At 36.1% G+C, this 21,426-nt stretch overlaps 1 protein-coding gene across 4 annotated transcripts; it reads left to right on the forward strand.

Moving 5' to 3' along the window:
* Window positions 1-393: 393 nt before the first annotated feature.
* Window positions 394-20,723, forward strand: LOC132030479 (protein unc-13 homolog). Of its 4 annotated transcripts, XM_059420128.1 has the most exons (26): window positions 395-711; window positions 1,343-1,407; window positions 2,280-2,532; window positions 2,685-2,751; window positions 2,936-3,095; window positions 4,834-5,001; window positions 5,795-5,869; window positions 5,956-6,165; window positions 6,239-6,340; window positions 7,039-7,269; window positions 7,378-7,458; window positions 10,504-10,587; window positions 10,663-10,848; window positions 10,942-11,097; window positions 12,172-12,264; window positions 12,679-12,750; window positions 14,610-14,727; window positions 15,424-15,596; window positions 15,974-16,058; window positions 16,447-16,584; window positions 18,080-18,186; window positions 18,355-18,432; window positions 18,517-18,612; window positions 18,749-18,844; window positions 18,947-19,130; window positions 20,137-20,723. In XM_059420128.1, exons 1-26 carry the CDS (start codon window positions 531-533, stop codon window positions 20,304-20,306), a joined length of 3,429 nt encoding a protein of 1,142 aa, XP_059276111.1. In that variant the 5' UTR covers window positions 395-530; the 3' UTR covers window positions 20,307-20,723. The 4 variants fall into 4 exon arrangements, 3 of the variants coding, with proteins under 3 accessions (XP_059276111.1, XP_059276112.1, XP_059276113.1); XR_009408051.1 differs by lacking the exons at window positions 18,947-19,130; window positions 20,137-20,723 and having other exon boundaries at window positions 394-711; window positions 18,521-18,612; XM_059420129.1 differs by lacking the exons at window positions 395-711; window positions 1,343-1,407 and having other exon boundaries at window positions 2,393-2,532; window positions 2,674-2,751.
* Window positions 20,724-21,426: the final 703 nt, after the last annotated feature.

Genomic DNA, 21,426 nt, shown 5'->3' on the forward strand with positions numbered 1-21,426 from the left:
TTAAGAATTCAAGACAAAAAATTAGGTAATTATTTCCAACTATACCTTTATATTAACGAACTACTACTTCTTCTTTATAACACTCAATTCTCAAGAAAACATCTGATATTAAAAAGGGGAAACATAGTAAATAACTTCCTTGTTGTATTTAATATTTTTCTTAATTAAGTGAAAATAACTAAAAGACACTTATTTTGGTCGGAGGGAGTATATCATATTATTCGACCGAAAATAGTACATATTTCAAAGTATTGACGGTTAAATACACGGAATCATATATTATAATGGACAAAAATAACATTTATAAATAATTTAAGGACCAAAAATGTTATTTACCCCCAAAAGTCATAAAGAAAAAGTGAAAAGAAAAAGGGAAAAAGAGACATCATAAACTGATCAAAAAGCTTTGTTGTTTCAGCTTTGGTGCCATTTCTTTCGGCTCTTTCCTCGCCGTACACGGTGGCTCTTTTCACCGGCTCAGCCATTTCCCCGGCGGCGGGAAATCAACTCCGTTAAAAAATTAAACGGTGATGATGGAGACAAATTCGCTTTTACAACGTTATCGTAACGATCGTAGGAAGCTTCTAGAATTTCTATTATCATGTGGTTTAATTAAAGAAATTCGTACTCCTTCTGGTCCCACTTTCAACCTTTCTAACATCAATTTAGATGTTATTAGTGCTGATTACGTCCTTCAATGTCTACAATCCGGTACGTTTTTTTTTTCTTCATTTTAGAAATGTCTTTAACAATAAAGCATAATATTATGTTATTACTATTTCCGCTCAAATAAAATAGTGCACGCTCCGATTACTTTTATTTGTCACGTTTAGCGTCTCGAGAGTCAAATTTACATGGACTTTGACCGTCATTTTAAGATATGTCTTTTCATCATGTTAATTTGCGAGGAGTTGTAACTTATAGTATTTTTCGTATAGTTTTCAAACATCTAATTTAATTTAGCTCTGAAGATTAGTCAAATTGACTATCAAGAAGCGAAACGTGATAAGTAAAAGTGAACAGAGGGAATATTAATTCCGATATGATTTCTTAGCTTTATTTGAAATTCACATATTGAAGAACTACATGAAAGATGCTAATAAAAATCACAACTTTTTCCTATAGTTAAAAAATGTTCTAGAGGTCTTTGAATTGTTGGACTTGTCAAATCATAATAATGCTTAAAAAGTTGCTGAAGATGGAGCGTTAATTTAACTTGTAACCTTTTATGTTGATAGTTTTCTTTGTTCTTCGTTATGGATTGGTTATGCTGCACGTCCTAAGTTATTTGTTTGCTGAAGGCTAAGCTTTTGGTTTCATTGTCATTGTTTTGAATGATTAGGTGGTGCGCTGGATGTTTCTTTAGCAGCTAAGAAGTATCATGATGAACGTCGACATCCAAAAACAGTAAGGGATTTATGTAATTTCCATTTATTTTGTAAAGGGAAGTAAATCAAAGTATTTGCAATAATAATTTGCTTTTCTTATTAGTATTTCAAAGCTTTTATTTTTTGGGCACGAGAAGACCTATTAGAAGTCGAAAGGTTTATTCCTGCACCAGTATTGTAGTTGCAGTTACCTCCTGCTTTTGAATTTTGAATTATGCATGTAAGAATTTGATCAGCTAGTTCTATATACAGCCAATTTACCTATTTATGATCCCTCAACTTTTTTTATTTTCCTTTGTTCTTTCTTCCATTTAGTTTACCTGTCACTATAGGCACATTTGTTGAGATCAGATATTGAGCTGCTATTTCACTTGCGAATGAACCACATTCTTCTTTGAAGATAACCATGCTAAAATGATTAAATTAATGTGTTACTTATCAGAGGAAAAACAGAGCAAGTTCATGCACACCCACTACCATACTCTTTCTTATGCCCATGTTTGCATGATCAACCTTCTGCCGTTAGTCTTTGTTGGATTTTGATAGAATTTGTGTATTAGGGTATGATTCCTAAGCGAAATATATTGATACTTGATCTAGGAAAAATGTCACCTACCCTTGTCTTTTTCTTTTTCCTTTTTTTTTTTTTTTTTAACCTTTTGTCGGATTGAATGCCCAACTAACCTAAATAAGAAACTCCCCCTGACTCTGATATGTGCTGTTTATGTTTATTGTAGATGTGAAAGTATATTTCAATTGTCTTTTAAAGAATAAATCACTGTTTGGGAAAGAAACTGCAAAATGATTTGCTTCATCTCATGGAGAAGTTGCATTTTTGATGTTTCTACATTTGAAATGGACTAAATGTTATTCTTGTAATGCTTTCTGTAGTTGCAGTTGCACACTGGCGATGCATATTTTCTTGTTACAGATCCAGAATCAGCTGGCTCCCACCCTCAGCGTGTGCCACCTCCAATTATGAAGAACCACTCCAATAATAATGGATCATGCCGTTCTGATTTGATGGATTTCTCTCTTTACGGTGATGATCATGGGGTAAACGCTAAAGCTGCAGGAACTGCAGGATCATTTAACATTAATCAAGCTGATCTTCCATCGACAGGAATACCTGCACTGAAAACAGGTACTGTATGCTTATTATCATGATACTAAAAAGACAAATGACGGATGAAGCTGTTTTGCTCCTGTAGCATGTGGACGAATCATTGGTCTATATCCTATCCTTATATATTCAGCCTTGGAGTAAACTGATACAAAGTTTTAGGTTTCCTGAAGAACTACTGGACGATGATTTGCGTGAATCTGCCTATGAAGTATTCCTTGCTTGCATGGTGTGCTCTGGGTAAAAATTCTTAACTATGATTCTCATCATGTATTTGTAGTTGAGCATCAATTTATGATTATTTGAAGCCACTAATGAAAATGCACTAATTACATATTTTTCATTCTGATGGGCATTCATTTTCTTTTGCTTCTTAGCACCACATTCTCTTCCACTCTTGTAAAACTTAAATTCTAACATTTAGGCTTGAGGTTCGCTTGGCTGAGGGTAAAAAGAAAGAGAAGAGTCCTAGATTTCTGGCTGGGCTGAAGAGAAGAGAGAAAAGACATTCACGGTCTCTATCTGGGTCCCTGTCTTTCGATAGAAATTCGGAGCTCATTGAAACTTTCAGGACGCAAATGCAGGCAAGTTATCATTGTCTTTGTTCTTAAATTTTACATATATTGCTGCTGTCATCTACCTTTGCAATTTGAAGCCATGTAAAAAACTTTTCCTGGGTGATTTTCAGGTTAAAAATTTCTGACACACAAAAAAAGAAAAAGAAATAAGTTTCTGTTACAGGATGCTTAGCGATGAATGATACAGTTTGCATGAAACTTTGGTGCACCCCTTGGTGCTCTTTGAAGAAGTAATTTTTATTTTTTTTATTTTTTTGGGAGGATGGCCTGGAAGATACTGGACCTGTCCGGGAAATAAGTGATCTTTAGTTCCCTTTCCACCAAGACATATTTGCTCTTTACCCAATTTCTTTTTGTGTGTTGCATGCATGCGTGAAGAAGTATAAACAAGCTCCAAATTTTTGCATTTAATAAAGAATCTTGCACTTTGCACAACCACTATGTGCCATCACTTTTGCCGCCAACTGTTAGTACAGTTTTACTAGTCTCCATAACTGTATATGAATATAAATATGGATGTGCTAAAGAGATGTCATGCTTCATTTATAAGAGAATAATCGATGATTCCTGAAGTCAAGTAGTTTAGCTTTTTCTCTTTTCAGAACTGAAATCAAGTGGTTTGACTGTGGGTGTCTCGGGGCTAAAGAGGTCTTTGCTAGTCTGAATTGATGAGTTTGAGGTAGCAAGGTGGGAGGGTGATGTTAACGCGTTGAGTCAAAATTTAGTTAACAAGATCTAAGCATAGCTGTCACTATTGAAATCAAGTCCAGAAAATCCATAAGTACTCAAAAGGCTAAAATTAATCTAAATTAGGAATGGAGATTTTCACCTGACTCACGGATACCGTATCTGCATGGTTGTTTTTTTTTAAAAGAACAATGGCTGAGGAGAGAAGTGCGGTCAAAATTTGTCCCTTTTAAATTGATCTAGAAAAGGATTATTATATCACATCTTAGACAAAAAGTTCTAAAAAGTTGAAATGTGAAAATTTTCTAAGATGGTTGAGAAGACGTCACATTGGTTAAAAAATAATTATTTTTTATTAGTTCAGACTTTGAACAATAATTAGTATTATCTAATATTATTTTTAATTGTTGGAGAGCAAAAGTTTGGCATTTTGAGATAGGTCAACATTTAGGAAAAACTAAATTAGAAAGTAGGTCAATTAATGCGGGACTGCTGAAGTGTCGATTTATACTTCTATTTATGTAGTCTTGGTAGCCGGTATGGAAATTACAGCATGGAGTTGATTTGAAAAATAATAGTGGAAGGGGAAAGCAAGGCATCAAATCTTGCTTCCGGCCACGAATAAACTTGTAGTATCTGCAGTGTCCGTGGACTATTGGTTAAAGAGTAGAGGATTTTAGTAGTGGGCGGGTAGGGAGCAAATGATTATAAAAAGCAATCATATTAATGGTAATGAATTAAGCTTCAGACCAGCAATGGGGATATACTGAATCTGATGGTTGATAGCTTAAATCTATCCAGTACTTGTGCAAATAGACTTATCTGCCTTTTGGAATCTCTTCTGTCAACGTCCTCCAATTAAATCTGTCCTATGAGGCGCGTCACCTCACTACACCTATCTGTAAGTCGTCTAAATAGCCTTATGTGTGAATTTACATCTGATTGATTGACAGTATACTCTTTTTTCTCCTTTCTTTTCGCACTGTTTGTTGTTCACTATTCCTTTTACTTCATGCACCACGAAATTGTTTCATGACTAACATATACAATTCACTAGATCTCAGAAGCAATGGATGCTCTCACTCGGCGAAAGTTGGTACGTTTGGCTTCTGGGAAATCATTTGGACAAATCGATGTTCCTCAAATAGCACTGGGGCTTTTGACTGGCACATTGAAGTCTGAATTTCAGAATGATAAGCAATATATCCAATGGAAGAACAGACAAGTAATAGTAATTCTTGCTTTTTGTTTCATTACAAGCTTTTTCCACTTAAAAGTTTCCTGCTTAAGAGATTCGGGGTCTCATAATTTTAGCTTCAGTGAAAGTCGTCTTTCTATTTTTTTTTAAATTTTTTTTTTCACCCACAGTTGGTTAGAATTGTTTTGATTTGGTGGGAGACGAGGCTGGTCCCTCTTTTAGTAGACTCAGCTATGAATATTCATGAAATATTGTGTTGGTTATTGGATTGAGATGTGCCATTACTGCACTACAAATTGGAGTTTTGGTTTGTGGTGGTACTTTTTAATTGAATCTACTTTTAGGTCAAAGGAGTAACTCAATGGTTAATCTGATAATGTTTGAACATCAATAAAGCAAGTATCTGAAAAAAAGGGTATTTTTAGCATGATGGATCATACAAATTTGATCTTCTTCAGAATGCTACAAGGCACATCTTGCATGTGGCTGATCTCTTTACGTGGCTTGGTCATCGAAATTTTCAGATCACAAGGTTTTTTGAAATAACTTAGGTGAAATCTGTTTTTTGATTGAATTATTGCCGAGACAACTAGACATTTCGTTTGAGTGAAATTCAAAAATAAAGAAAAAATGACTGAGCTCCATCAAATTAATAGGCTGAACAAATGGTGGGTTGGGGATGCATATTTTATGCAGGATTCATGAATCTTATTACTGATATATTTGTTACTTATAAACCAGTTAGACTTCCAATTAATGTAAATATTTTTCACGACCGTCTGCGTCTAGTTAATCTAACTTCTAGCTGATTTTCTTGCAGGCTAATATTCTTGAAGAACTCTTATCTGCTGAGCAATCAGTTGGAGTTTTTCTTGCAAAGATTAGGAATTTTGAGGTATGTCTGTCTGCAGATCACCTTTTTATTGTTTATCAAATCTGTTCTTCAATTGCAGATTGAGAAGATATTTGATTCTGCTGTAGGAATGGGACATTAAGATGTCTCCCTCTAAATGCAGAGAGGTGCTATTTTCCATTGGAAATATTGCTTCGACATTGTCATCTATGCCTGGAAATTGTGGTGTACAAGGCGAGACATATTACTGGAGTGCTGGTTATCCCTTTAACATGAGATTGTATGAGAAGCTACTCCTTGGTGTATTTGACATTCTGGAAGATGGCAAGCTCATAGAGGTTTCAGATATATCTTTTAACCTTTTATGTTGGTTATTCTGAATGTAGTGTACTTAATGCTTCTCGTGATCAGGAGGCTGATGAAATCCTAAAGCTCATCAAATCAACATGGCCTTTGTTGGGCATTACCCAGAAGTTACATGATGTATTATATGGATGGGTGCTTTTTCAGCAGGTAATTGAGTTTAACCATGTTGTTGAATATTAGCCTTCTTATTTTGCAGATTTAATCTATCATTGTCCCTCACTTGTGATAATTTAGCTACTTGCAGTTTTTTTTGACAATGAATTTAGCTACTTGCAGTTTGTTAACAAGGAGTTTCTTTTCTGTGCTTTGCTGGATATTATGATGCATTTAGAATTTACATAGTGCAACATTAATTTCCTTGTAAAGTTATTGTTATTGACCCTAGATAGGAGGGCATGGAGGTCGAGGATTAGGGTAGACGGTTGGTGGGTAGTCGGGTGTTTTCTGCCTTCCCTGTGGAGAGCGGGAATCTAGTCTGGAGCATCTGTTTGTTTCCTTACCAGTATTATTATTTTTATGCTAGCATTATCTTATTCTTCGATTTTATTACTACTGTTGTTTCATTTACTTTGGCTATCTACACTATTTTACTGCCAGTACTTTTCTTTCTTCAATATTTTCATCATTGCTTTTTACTCTTGCACTTCTTTCAAACCTGTTCTTGAGCCGAGGGTCTATCGGAAACAGCCTCTCTACCCCCTCAAGGGTAGGGGTAAGGTCTGCGTACTCCTCACCCTCCCCAAACCCCCACTTGTGGGACTATACTGGGTATATTGTTGTTCTTGTAAAGTTATTGGTATTATTTGTAGACCTTGGTTTCTGATGCAGTTTCTTCCTAATTGAAGTTTGTTGGTACAGAGGAGGCAATGCTTTTGGAGTATGCAGTTCGTAAAGTGCGGAATATTCCGTCATCTGAAGATGTTGGAAAGAATGAAAAGAAGTATATGGAGAGCCTAGTTTGTTATACTCGCTGCAATGGCTCTGAGATTAGGCTAAATTTGGTGCAGTCTATCCTTTGGTCAATTGGTTTATGGTGTGACAATAAGTTGCAGGATTATCATTGGCATTTTCGTCAGGTTGTTTTCTATGCTCGTATATTATTCTCATCTTCTTTCTCTGATGTGATGTATCTCTTGTTAATGGTGGTCTAATTGTATCTTATGAGAGTTTTCTCCATTTCTCAGAAGCCTTCTCTTTTCAAGGGGGTGTTATCCATGGCATTGGCGGCAGGAAATCAGAAGGTCGATGCGTCTGGAAATATGGAGGTATTTGGGACAAATTTATTTCTATTAAGTGCCTTTTCTGGTAGCGGAAATAAGATAACCAACAACAACAACAACATACCCAGTATAATCCCACCAGGTTGGGGTCTGGGGAGGGTAGAGTGTACGCAGACCTTACCTCGACCTTTTGACGGGTAGAAAGGCTGTTTCCGATAGATCCCCAGCTCAAAGAGAGATGAAAAAGCATCATGAATAATAAACTGTAATAGCAACAAGATAATATGATAAATAATATAGCAAAAGAAGCAATCAAATAGTACTAGCTATAAGAACAAACAATTTCAAGCAGTATAAAAGGGATGGTGAAATACTGTAGAAAGTAAAATAATTTGATAATCGAAGTACAAGCAACAACAAATAGTGCAAGGAATCAAAAGACAAGGACCTATAAGGATAATACTACAACTATTAGTAATGAAATGATAAGTAAGACAACACTCAACTACTAATATTTACCTGTTTCAAAAAAAAAATAAAAAAAAAAAAAGCACTCAACTACTTATTAACCTTCTACCCTAATTTTGTCCTCCATAATCTCCTATCTAAAGTCATGTCCTCGGTAAGCTGGACATGCGCCATGTCGTGTTGAATCACCTCTCCCCAGTACTTCTTCAGCCTCCCTCTGCCTCTCCTGAAACTATCCATAGCCAACCTCTCACACCTCCGCGTGGGGTGTCCATACCTCTCCTCTGCACATGTCCGAACCATCTCAGCCTCAATTCCCGCATCTTATCCTCCACCGAAGCCACTCGCACCTTGTCCTAGATATTTTCATTTCTAATCCTATCGCTCCTAGTATGCCCACACATTTATCGCAACATCCTCATTTCCGCAACTTTCATCTTCTGAACTTGAGAGCTCTTGACTGGCCAACGCTCTGCCCGATACGTCATAATAGGTTGTAGAACTTGCCTTTAAGTTTCGGTGGCACCTTCTTATCACACAAGACTCCGGATGTGAGTCTTCATTTCATCCTCCTTGCTCCAATACGATGTGTGACATCATCGTAGATATCTCCATTATCTTGGATAATAGACCCAAGATACTTGAAACTCTTTTTCTGTTGACTGACCTGGGTTCCAAGTCTCACTTCCACGCTAGCCTCCTGTGTTACGTTACTGAACTTGCACTCTAAGTAAGAATGGGCTAAGAGCTGATCCCTGGTGCAACCTCATCACCACTGGAAAGTGCTCCGAGTCTCCTCCCACAGTCCTAACCCTGGTCTTGGCTCCATCGTACATGTCCTTGATCGCCCTAGTGTACGCCACCGGTACACCTCTAGCCTCCAAGCATCTCCATAGAACCATGGACAATATTTGGGAATGCCAGAAGCTTAACCCATAGCAGAAAAGGGAAAAAACAAAATCTAGATAAGCATGAAGCCAGTGAATGTGTGATTCTCCAGCACTAGTTCTCAAAGTTTACAACCGAAAAAGGCATGACTTGACATCCTTTTTGTTGGCCCCCGGTAAAGAAGATGCTCAATGAGCATACAACATATGTATCTGGGAATGCCAGAAGCTTAAATGATAGCAGAAAAGGGAAAAAACAAAATCTAGATAAGCATGAAGCCAGTGTATGTATGATTCTCCAGCACTAGTTCTCAAAGTGTACAACCGAAAAAGACACGACTTGACATCCTTTTTGTTGGCATCTATTTCTTTATGTAATTTGACATTTGAGTTAGACAAGAATCTAAAATTGCAATTCGTCCGGAACAAGCTACTTTTAGGAGGGGCTCTTGTTTTCCATATCAACTTTCAAGGCCATATTCTTCTCCTTGCATCATTTTTGTTTCAAGAGTAATTTATCGCTAGATTTAACTGAAATTTTCCATACTTGCTTCCTTCCCGGAAGAAGCTGTATTCCTCATCTTCAACAAAAGAACACTGTGCTCAATTTTCTTTGTAGTAAGCAGCTCACATTTCCGATCTCCTAACCGTTGAAACTTCTTCTGAAAAGAAGTTTCCATTTTTCTTCAGAGAAGCATCTTGCTACAGTATAAGTGTTGTCAATGACCAGATTATATAAATCTGGTAATATGTCCCTTGAAGCAGTGTTTTACAGTCATTTATCCAGCCAAAGTCTAATCTTTTTTCCAATTCCAACCTCTAGGCTTGTACATGAGTTAAACTCATCCCAGCAATTTCTAATTTGCTACCGTATGGCTACTCCATGGGGAGCTTTTACCAGTTTGATGCCCCAGGGAGATTCCATCCGATGTTCTGCAGCCACAACTTTTTTCCAAAGTTGTCCCTTTCCATCAGTACACCTGCAATGCCGTTTGAAACCATCAAATCAACTCAGACTGTATGTGGAATCGAAAAAGTGCACCCAGATTTTAGAACCTATTGGCAATTCTTTCCTGTTAGACTGGTTATTAAACAAAACTAGTTACTATGGCTCGCCTTATAAAACCCGTATGTCTATAAATAGTACGGGAAAATATTAACAAATTTGACTAAGACTAATTGAGTGGGATTGCTATGATTTTACAGTGAAGGACAGAATCATCTACCTTTTTTGTTAGATAAAAATTTAAAGATTGATCCCCAGATACACGATTGAAAACAAATAAAAATTATACTTGAGAACATTAAAAATACATCCTCAAAAAGTGTAGACCATAAAAATATAGAGTGCCATTTTCTTCACCTGTGTCCTGCATTGCTGCCATTTGTCGCTATAGTGCAGAATCCTCTGCTTTCCCTGACATTTGGTGGCCCTTGAGTAAATAACATTATCTGCTGATCCTGTTCAAGCATATTAACACCGTCTCTAAGAACCATAATGTGATCAACTGTACTTCAGACCCCACTTGTGGGATTACACTGGGAGATTCTTAGTGTCCCTGGGCTTGTCATCTGATCTTAGATTAAAAGTTTGGTTTGAGGAATTTTAGTTGTGAAAGAATTCATTTAGCTTTTATTTTGTTTGTGACTCCTTTAATGCTCTCAAGAATAAATTGGACTTAATTCTTAAGGTTTCCTTAGAATTTTTAAAACGTCTTTCTTCACACTGTTGCAGCTGACGCTCAATGCTTCAAATGAGATCATTGATAGCAAAGTCAGAATGTATGTTGAGAGGTCTGCAGAAGCTGCTTGCAAGAGGGTATGGTATCTAATGGCTCTGCAAATATAGGAGTACCTGATTTTAAAAAAAGTTGACATATTAGCTTGATCTCAGGTTACTGATGCAATAAATACTGGACCAAAAACAGATAAGAAACATCCTTTGGCTTTGCTTGCAAGTGAATTGAAGTCAATTGCTGAGAGACAGCTGACTGTGTACCATCCAGTCCTCAGGCATTGGTGTGCTGAATCTGGAGTAGTTTCAGCTTCGAAATTGCACAGATTTTATGGTGAAAGACTGGTTAGCTTTCAGTGATGGATAATAATCTCCAGCAGCTTTTTGCACACCTTTTTGTGGTCCCTTTCAGTCAAAATTTCTTTTGCTGCTGTGTAGGAGCCATTTCTCAAGAATATATCGTGCCTTTCCGAAGATGTGAAGCAGGTGCTTGCTGCAGCTATTCTGTTGGAGAATTATCTAATTGAGCTCCATTCATCAGAACAAGTAAAAAATGGTGTGCATTCTCCATTGATGTTTGATTTTGAGCGTGAGGTAAATTTGCACCGGAAAGCTATCATATTCCTGAAACTGTGTAATAAGCTTATTCCTCTTCTCGAGCTTCCCTGGCTATGGATGCCACATGTTAATTCCTTCTTTTATGCTTACCTTCTCTGCTTTAGGATGCCCTTAAAGAAGATGAAGTGTTATTGAGTGTTTTTTCTACTCTTTCCAGAAACTTCCTTTAAAATGAAATGGAACATGTATAATTTGTTTCTACTACTTGCTTGAGTTTTTCTGATCATGTGTAGGTGAACATTTTTCAGTCCATAATATTAGTGGAAGTAGTATGTAGCGTTGCAAAAGACGCATCCAGAAGCTAGGCATGCAGGCTATGCACTTTGCCTTGCTTAAGAGGCCAGACACCTTGGCACTAAGACTTGTGGCTTGGCGTCTATGTGGTCTGTCACTAGAAAATAATTTTAGTTGGCAAAATGATATATTAATTGCGAAGGAAATGTTGTGGACGACTATGTTAATGGTTAGTCACCAAATCTAAATTAACAATATTAAACTATACCTTTGTATCTGAAGTAAAAAAAACTATAAAGGGTTTCTAACTTGATTGATACCTGTTTTACTTAATATTTCAATTTATTGCAGTGTTTTCAATTCCCTTGACTATATAATTTTGCTTGTATTTGTAGTTATTCTGCATTACATAGTTATTTTTTTTAATTTTTGCTTCATGAGTGCCTTCATTAAAGCTCGCACTTTTACTGGAAATTGTGCTTAAAGAGCACTCACTTCCCTAGCAGAACTTAGCACTATTCTTTGTGTTCAACAGTTCAAGCACACTGGTAATTTGTGTGGGGTAACATTTTCTACTTAGCTTGTGATGAGTTAGAGCAGAACTTGAATTTTCTTCTGTCCTCATGAAATGGTTAAATGATGAGAAGAGACAAAATAATGTTTTGTACACAGTGAACATGTTTAAGAGCACGGATGGTATTGATAAGCAATTATAAATCTCCAGCTGTCTTTTAAGTAGATTTCATTTCAAATATTTTTCACTTTACTAAACTCTAATAAGAGGTATTCTGTTGCTTTCGTTTTCTTGGTTCGCAGATTGGAGAAATTGCAAGGCCAATTATTCTTGATTGGGTGATTGCTCAGCATGCGAGGATACTTGAATGGACTGGACGTGCTGCTGATCTCGAGGTTATCTTTTAAAAGCTTCTAGTTGGTTAATAACATGGTAATAGTGTAGTTCCTAATGCTTAAAGCATATAGTCATGATAATGGTGCTTTCCTGCCTTTGGGCAGAATAATCTAATTGCTGGTTAAACTGTACATTGGTTTTTTCTTTCTTAATCTTATGTCCGATTAGTAATTATGCAAAGTATCCATCCCATAAGCAAATATGTATTAGCAATTAAACTGAGCATAGGTGTATCTTTCATCTGAACTTATGCTTAGTCATTGTGCTCATATATCTCTCCTTAGGTAATTATGTTGCTGCTATCTTCTGGGTGGACATAGAAGTTACAATTTTGTTGTTTTTGACCTTTTTTTGTCTTGCTAGCAAATCTGGGATGTTATTTGAACTTTAAAAGTGTCTTGTCTTAATCACAGGACTGGGAACCCCTATCACATCAGCAAAAACAAGCAGCTTCAGCTGTAGAAGTATTTAGAATCATAGAGGAGGTATGGCCCTTAATCATTGATGCTGTCCTTTTCCTTTGATGAATTTTGACTTAACCTTTTGTTTATCTTCTAAATATTATGTGGTGAAGCTACTCTTTGTTGAGCGTCTGAATATTTCCTTGGTGCTTCTATATTTGAAATATTCCTTGGATGCGCGCGGATATATACTTTTTTCTGCTGAACTCGATTCAAACTAATGACGCTTTTCATTTCCAGAAATGCTGGTTGCGGTGGAAATTAATGTATCATTTCAAAGCTAGCAAAGACTGTTTTTGTTGTTAAACTGCTCTATGGGTGATTTAGCGTTTACTTGAAGGCAACATATTTGGGCTCTTATAGGAACTCTCAGCTAAACAATGTGTTTGCAAGTTCCTATATTTCCTTGCTTGATGTTATTCCTTTGGGATGTGTATTGTTTGTACAGTTACGTGATCCATGGAACTAGAAGTGGTTTCTTTTTCCATTTTACAGGCTTACTCCTGCCGCACTTTCTAAAGTTCGATGCAAGAATGACTAAATTTTTGATCAGTTTATGTTCTGAAATTTTCAGTTTATATTTTGAGGCAAAGACATTCTTAGATTCGCTTGAGTTATTAGGCTTTCTGTACTCTATCTATATCTATATCTGGATTATATGGAAAATCGAATAACAACCCTTCTCCTGCATCCAGGATCCATGTTAAGAGAACTCCCTCTGTAATAGGTTAGTCGAAACACCCTCATATCATCAAATCAAATCCACTTGCTTCTTTTCGATCATTCCATTTTCTTTAATAATTCATTTTCAAATCATTTAGAGTCCTTGGGAAGTAAATAGAACGAAGGTAAAAAGAAGGAGTAGGTTCTATATATTACTCCTTTCTTAACTTTTGATCCATGTTCTGGTCCTCTTTTTGGTAATTGGTATATAGTCATCCACAAACAGACCGAGCGGAGGAGAGGCTGGGTGGAGAAATTCTTATTTCTAATATCTTTTGACAGGCACAAAAATTTTCTAACAAGGGAAAAGGTTATAAAGAAGAGGGCTAGATGTCTTTTAGAAAGAGTTACATTATTGTTGGAGGGAATATCATGAAAGGCCCGTTTCATTTCACCACTTGATGTATAGAAAGTGCAATAATGACTAGACAGTAAAAGACTTTTCTGTGAAGATATATCATGGAGAAGGCACCAAGAAGAATAACGCATGCGCATATAGTAGACTTGAATTCTTTCTGCTAGTTGAACTTGGAATAAAGATTCTTTTTTTTATTGACGAAGTAAGATGTTTCATTAGAAAAGCATCAAGTAGATGCATAATTACAGGGGTGTAATTACAGGTAGGCAAAATACAAAGAGAATTGTAGGCCCCTATTCATTGATTCCTTCTGAAGTTAGATTACTATAATATCCAAAACCTATTCAGTATTAAATACTGGGGACAACATTGTCCAGCAAAAAAGATTAACTAAGCATTTGGCTCTAAGAGCTTGAATGGAATAAGGATTCTTTCATTATCAATTTCTGTTTATATCTTCCTACGCTAATAATGAACTTATATTACAAAATGAAACTTCAGATAAATTAAGTGCATCCAAAACGACTTTTGTGTTAGCTAAGTTGTTTTTTTGTCTAGTTTAGTTACTCCACGTTTTAGCACATGCATGCATGCTAGTCCGTAAAACTTCGTGCATCTCTATCTTCAAGAGATTACTAGGTCTCTGTGTTTGCAGAGTCTGTATATGTTTTTGCCTATGCTTTAAGATGCACTTGCTGCTCTCCTATATCTTTGAAGTTATTTAAGGTAGATCCTGTTTCTTGGTCACTATACTGTTTGTTTGTCTATTTTCTCTGGATTTCATCTCTGAGTTGATTTGCAGACTGTTGATCAGTTTTTTGAGCTGAGGCTTCCAGTGGATATCACGCACTTGCAGGCTTTACTTTCCATAATCTTTCACACGTTGGATGCCTACTTGCAGAAAGTGGTTAACCAGTTAGGTAGCGTGATTCTTGAAATCCAATTAGTTTTTGTATTCTTTGTCCTTTTCTGCTTCGAGTTATAACCATTCTTGTTTACTGTGTGAGGTTGACACTTCTAGATAGATTCTCTTTTTTTCATGCTTCCAAAATTGTTTACCCAAAAAGTTGGCGCTGGTCCTGAGGATGATTGAAATTTTTTTGGGTCTTCATCAATAATTGCATGTGGCATGTGAATGTTGTCGGTCATCTGATTGGTGTATGTGGTTGAATTTATAACTGACTTGAACATAGTTAGTTCTCTGGTCTTCTAGACATGTATACAATCTTTTTAAATCCTTCATAGGAAGTCTTCTTTTTGGTGATGCATGGACTTATGTTTTGTCCCCAAAATAATGCCTCTTTGCTTTCATCTTCTCTTAGAAATACTGGGTTTGTGAATTTTCTTTCCTGTTACATAAGGATATTTTGCAGTAGTTGAGTGACTTTAATAATTTAATGATTTCTAGAAGGACGTGTTTAGAGATGATCGGTTAGGTAATTGCTACATTACCTGGATTTGGAGCTTGGCCAGTCAGGAATATCTTTTGTCTTGTTATCCACAGCAAGAAATATTACACTTCTAAGCACGGGGCCTTTATGGCCCTTTCAAAGAAAAAGCATATTATTTTCCACAGTTCGTACTTGCTATCAATTACAAATTTTTGAATGGTGCAGTTGACAAGCATAATCTTTATCCTCCTGCTCCTCCCTTGACTCGTTACAAGGAGACAGCATTTCCGAGTGCCAAGAAAAAGTTGGTCGAATCTGTGGTTCTTGATATTGCGGTGAATAAGAAGTTGGACGCCTTGACAACTTCCAAACTTTGTGTCAGAATGAACACCCTTCAAGTAAGTGCAAGCCTCTTTTTATTTGATGGTTTTCTAACTTTCAGTTGGTTTATTTACGATGATGATTGATGTTTTAGTTTATTTACGATGATGACTGATGTTGCTATATTCAGTTTTATTTTGCATGCATCAGGTGTTTATATTTTGCTTTTAGAGTGTCTCACATTGGTTGAGAATATTTGATTTTGTCTTCTTCTATACTGTCATTGATTCCCTAGTTTGAGTGCTTAGCTTTTCTCTTTTTTCCATTTCTCCAAATTTACTTGAGATATCATGTTCGGTGCTTCATTTCCTTGCTTTTGGTTGGTTTACTGTAACATTATTTAGTCACAGAAACTACAATTTTTCCTGATGACAGTGATACCTTCTTCATGCAGTATATGCAGAAAAAGATTTCCACCCTTGAGGATGGTATTAGGGAGTCGTGGTCAGCTGTTAGAGTTATTAAAGATCAGACCCGCCGTAAGTTCTGCATCTTATCTTCTACAAAGTATAGTTTACTATTATTTGAAAGCAGTCCTATTCTCTCTGCCATATTCTTCAGAGACGTTGTAATTAGTTTCTTACTGTATTATTGGAGGATATCTTATAAGTTATACCGAGTCATTTGAAAATTAACCATGCAATTAACAGGAATGGTTAGAAAGTTATCTCAACCTTTCAGAGGTTTCATAGAAACGCTGAGCTTAAGAGGTTTATTCTGTCTGACATATTTTCTTCGTGCAAGGAAATTCAAATTTCAGTTTTAAGCTTGATACAGTTATTGAATTAGATGAGTTGAGGAATCATCTGAAGATTATCTACCTTTGAATAGTAATTTTACTGATGTCCGTTCTTGTTACCTTCACAGCTGATGAGGATTCTCATTGGACTTCGAATGGGATTTTGGAAATGTGTAGTGAGTCAGTTGATGAGCTTTTTGTTGCCACCTTTGACTGCATCCGAGATAGCGCTGCTGATGCTATCAGGAGAACTTGTGAGTTAGTGGGTAAGTAAATTATCCTGGTTTTATTTAGTGGTAGTGGTATTATACTTGGTATACAGTGTGGAACAGCATATTTGCATCTCTCAATAAATATGACGATGTAAGTCCTAGTTTGGTCGCTGTTCGAATCCTAATTTGGTCTTATTATTGTCTAACAAGAGTTATCCTTACTTAGCATTTGATTTCTGCAATGGTAGATGCTGATTAAATATCGTTCAGTAAATGTTATTGTATTATTTATCCCAAAAAGAAACTAATACAAAGGTTGTTTTATCACCTTATCAGTCAGTGAAACTTATTTGCTTGCTTCTATTTTGATCTGGAGTCTAGGAAATGTCTTTCCTCTGGGGACCATCAGAGACACGCTCCCATGTATCTCTCTTTCAAGTCATGAGGACCTTTCAGTTGAAGCATAGGTTGAAGTTATGGCACAAGCTTATCTTGGTTTTATTAACAAATAACTTTGCCATACAAGTGGGACCTATGAAGTATTCGTCATCATCAAATTTTACTGTGAATCTTTGAAAACTAGGGATAAGGTTGCCTGAGCCTAACACGGTGTCTAATACTTAGGAATCTCCTTGGACATAAAGTGTCCTAACGGTGTTGAATTTTTGAATGTGGGAGCCCCTTGCAGTATTAGGGAATGCACCTTCTCAAAGTTCTTCAAAGCATTTATCATGCTAGTGCATAAACCATTTTTAAATTTAGTTACGTATTCATTTTTTAAATTTATCCATGTATTTGATGTTTTTCTCTCAAGAAAATGCTGTTATCTTCTTAATATTCTGCTGGCTACCGAAAGCCTTTAGTGGTGCTGTTGGAAGGCATTCTTGGGCATATGCTTTATAAAGTGCTTGCGCAAATTGAATTGATGGGATGTCCTTGATGGTTTCGTGACTTCTGGTAGTTGAAATGTTGGACTGCCCAATTGCTACACGAGTGATTGTTACAATTTGCTTCTTGAGTGTGCTTTAGTTCTTTTGTTTACCATTCATTTTGCTTTTCTTTCATTACTGCTGTTCTGTTAACAATTCAAAAAAAAAAAATAGAGTACTGCTGTTCTGTTAAATCTTTAGTGCCACCATTAGTATGTTCGAACGGTCATTTGTTTATAAAATGGCCCAATAGGCATCTTGCACACATGTGGAATCACTTAAAGCCTATGTTTTGTACATCAACTTAAATTCGTGAAAGCTTGTTTCTAAAGAGATAGTTTCATGTGTGCATTCAACTTGAAAATCAATAGAGCTGACATCTCTCACTGTTTACTTAATTTGCTAGATAGACGTTCTTGGTGTCCTCTAAAGCTCTTTAATGGCTTTGCCCCCATTTTTTTTCATCATAATAATAACTGTTGGTGCTACTTTTGACCAATTATTTTTTTCTTGAATTTGATGGTGGTGTATAATTTGCTTTCTGAGTTTTGAAGGCAAAACATGTTTCTTTTGGCTCTTTTGCAAAGTCTTATCCTAAGCTATTCATATGTGATTTCTAGGAGCTAGAGTTGTGTTTTGGGACATGAGAGAACCATTCATATTCAATTTATATCACGGTGGTGTTGAAGCTGCACGACTGGAGACTATACTTCCACAGTTTGATAGAGTAAGACATTCAATATTTCACTCTACAGTCTACTCCCTAGTCCCTCCTCCTTTGTATCCCTAAATACTGGAAAGAAGGATAAAGGGATTGCATATTCTCTTTCAATGCCTGGTTTAAAAGTTGGATCTTTCCAGGATAACTTTATTCATTACATTTTTTGTTTTCTAGGTCCTCAATAATGTTTGTGCTCTGATTGATGACACCCTCAGAGACATTGTGGTGAAAAGTATTTTTAAGGCATCGCTGGTACATTCTCACAATCTCATTCTCATGAATTTTTCTATTATGATTCCATTTGTCCAGTTCTGACTCTCCGATTTCACTGGATAGGAAGGTTTTGCTTGGGTGTTATTAGATGGAGGTCCTTCACGTGCATTTTCAGAGTTTGATGTTGTCATGATGGAAGATGACCTCATTATATTAAAAGTAAGTATTCTCTTCGTATATTGCCTATATGGATCTTTTGTTTCCATTTTGTTCAGCTTTTAGGTAAATCTGTATTAGTTATAAGAGATACTCAGTGACTATTTGAGAAACAAAATATGTTTCTTTCACTTTCTAGGATTTGTTTGTTGCTGACGGAGAAGGACTTCCCCGATCGCTAGTTGAAGAAGAAGCAAGATTCGCTCATCAAATCCTCAGTTTATTTTCCCTCCGGGTTTGTTAAGAACTGATTAAAGCTTTTGACTCTTTTATCTGTTTGTATATGCATGCAGATGCATACTGTGGGACCTATTTGATTCTTTGGTTATCATAGCAGGCTGAATCGGTGATCCAATTGTTGATGACTTCTAGTGAACACAGTTCAGTAGGACTTGAAGCACATAAATATGGCCACAGACATCTGGGAGATGCACACACCTTGATACGCGTTTTATGTCACAAGAAGGAGCGAGAAGCTTCAAAATTCTTGAAGCGGCATTATCACCTCCCAGCATCTTCAGGTGCCCTTTTGAATCCCACCAGTTTGTTATGGTTTTCCAAAATGCCAATATGAGGCTTTGAGTGATTGAAGTTCTTTATTATTATTGTTAATCAATGGATTATGGACTTGGTTAACATACTGCAGTCAAACCGAGGATTAATAGCAGTAATTAGTGTGTTTGAATTTCCATTTCCTTGTATTAGCCCATATCTGGCTTTCCTACCCACTTTCAATGTTTATTTCGTAACTTTTTGAAAATTAGGGACCATTGAAGTAGATTTTTATTACAGTATCTGATCCTTTGGTATCTTGAAAATTAGCACGATTGGGCATTAAATACTCTTTCGGTATTTGCAAATATAACTAATTTACTTCCATGTTTGCAAACTAGTTTGGCTGTAAGTATTTGCAAACTAAACTTTACAATTGGAACTTCAAGTGAAATATTGAGACACACCGGTTTAAAGGTGTATTTTGATTGAAGTACTAGTTTCCACTCAGAAATCTTCAGCTTTCATAAAATTTTTCTACCAAAAGAAATATATATCCAAGCATGCATACCCCGCTTGGCCATAAACAATATTTCGTTACTTGCAATTACTGAAGTTTAGTATTTGCAAATATGGGTTTGGCCCTCACTATTTTTAGATATTTAACTTCAGTATTTCAAATACTGGTGAAATGTTGAAGACTTATTTTGAGAAGTATTTTAAGTGAACAATGGCTTTTGTTCGCAAATTTTCAACTTTTTCCAAGTGAAATTCAATGTACAAATACAAACGAATTAAATACACTTCTTTTTGACTTCAGCCTAATATTGTCCGAAGCCTACTAAAAGCTAATGAAAATCATCTGCTCAGAGTCAGACTTGCATTTTGTAATTTCAGTTCAACAACTATTTGAAATTATAGGTTCATTTGTGCCCTATACTGTTGTAATGATCACATGCTTTTTCTTGGAAAATTGACACAAATCTGTGTGGTTAAGTGTTTTCTGCTGCTGAAGTCCGATTTCTTTGAGTGCAGTGTACGACGAGGCTGCAGCTGAAGATGCCTCTATGAAGTCGCCACTTATGGCTGATCTCATTAAAAGGAGTGCTTCATTTCGTTGGTCTGATAAAGGCAGTAGCAGTTTCAGATCTTTCAAGAAGAAACTTCAGGAAGCAACATCAGATTTCAGGCATGTGGGGTGGTGATGATGGCCGGCTTCCTAATATTGTTGCCCGTTGAAGGTACCTGTTAGTTGTTTGTAGGCATTTAACCCCAAATCCTTTCTGGCTCCTTATTGAGGGTCCACCTGATGGCTGGTTCTACACACAAAGTTGTCGAGTCGCTGAGCACAAAGTTTGTATAGATGCAAACTGCATTCAAATGAGAGCTGAGAGAGCACTCCATTTGGGAGTATGCTCAGAAAATTTTGTCATGTTTGCTTTTAATTGTGAAGTTGAAGATCAATGTTATGGACTCTGGGGGTCAAAAATAGAAGTGAGAGAAACATTCCCAGTTTATATTACGTCTACATCTCATGCCTAAGAAATGAACATTGTGGCAAATCATGTGTGCCTGTCCTTACTCTGCACATTATTGAAATTTGACATGTTCTTTTCTGTTCCCCCACAACCTGCTCGATTAGTCTCTCTTCGCCACTTTCCGTGCTTCAATTTTTCTCGAATTGTTGCAGGATTGCTCCTACCTTTTTTAAGTACTGACGCTTATAATGAAAGACGGTTCTGAAAGATTTTATCCTAACAATTTTGTCGAGGGGGACTCTCCTTCTAGCTGGATGATACAAAACGACGATATTCCTCAATCCTGACCCTTTCAGACTCACTTGGGGCTGATGATTGAATGTCATTCCTGCATGCATTCAATTTTTTTTTACATTGTCAGTGTATATATAGAAGTTAATACTCATAACGGAAATGCTTAGACGTATCTCGACTTAAAATTTAGTACATTGACGTTGCCATACTTGATAACATCCTTAAGGGCCTGTTTGGAAAGCCACCTGGTAATTGGAATTGGTGTAATTACTAGGGTAGTATTACAAAAGAGTGTAATTCTCGACGTTTGTTTTATAAATTTAGTAATTACAACATTGACGTAATTTGCTTGATTTAATTTAAAAATAAAATTTAATTATAAAAAATTTAAAATTAATATTCAAAAAATATTGTCTTTATAAATGATATTAAATTCGTTATTTAATACACATTGTTTCTTGAAAATATATTAATTAATAATCATATATTTGTAACTAATATTGTAACAAAAATAATTGATATATATTTTTCAAATTAATATTTAATTTTAATT

The sequence above is a fragment of the Lycium ferocissimum genome, chromosome 9, assembly GCF_029784015.1.
Source record: "Lycium ferocissimum isolate CSIRO_LF1 chromosome 9, AGI_CSIRO_Lferr_CH_V1, whole genome shotgun sequence".
Taxonomy (NCBI): domain Eukaryota; kingdom Viridiplantae; phylum Streptophyta; class Magnoliopsida; order Solanales; family Solanaceae; genus Lycium; species Lycium ferocissimum.

Bases quoted from the DNA above. Each gene is read 5' to 3' on its own strand.
- LOC132030479 (XM_059420128.1), top strand. From the start codon at position 531: ATGATGGAGACAAATTCGCTTTTACAACGTTATCGTAACGATCGTAGG. The intron at 712-1,342 runs GTACGTTTTTTT...TTGAATGATTAG, and splicing joins CCTTCAATGTCTACAATCCG to GTGGTGCGCTGGATGTTTCT. The intron at 18,433-18,516 runs GTACATTCTCAC...TTCACTGGATAG, and splicing joins GTATTTTTAAGGCATCGCTG to GAAGGTTTTGCTTGGGTGTT.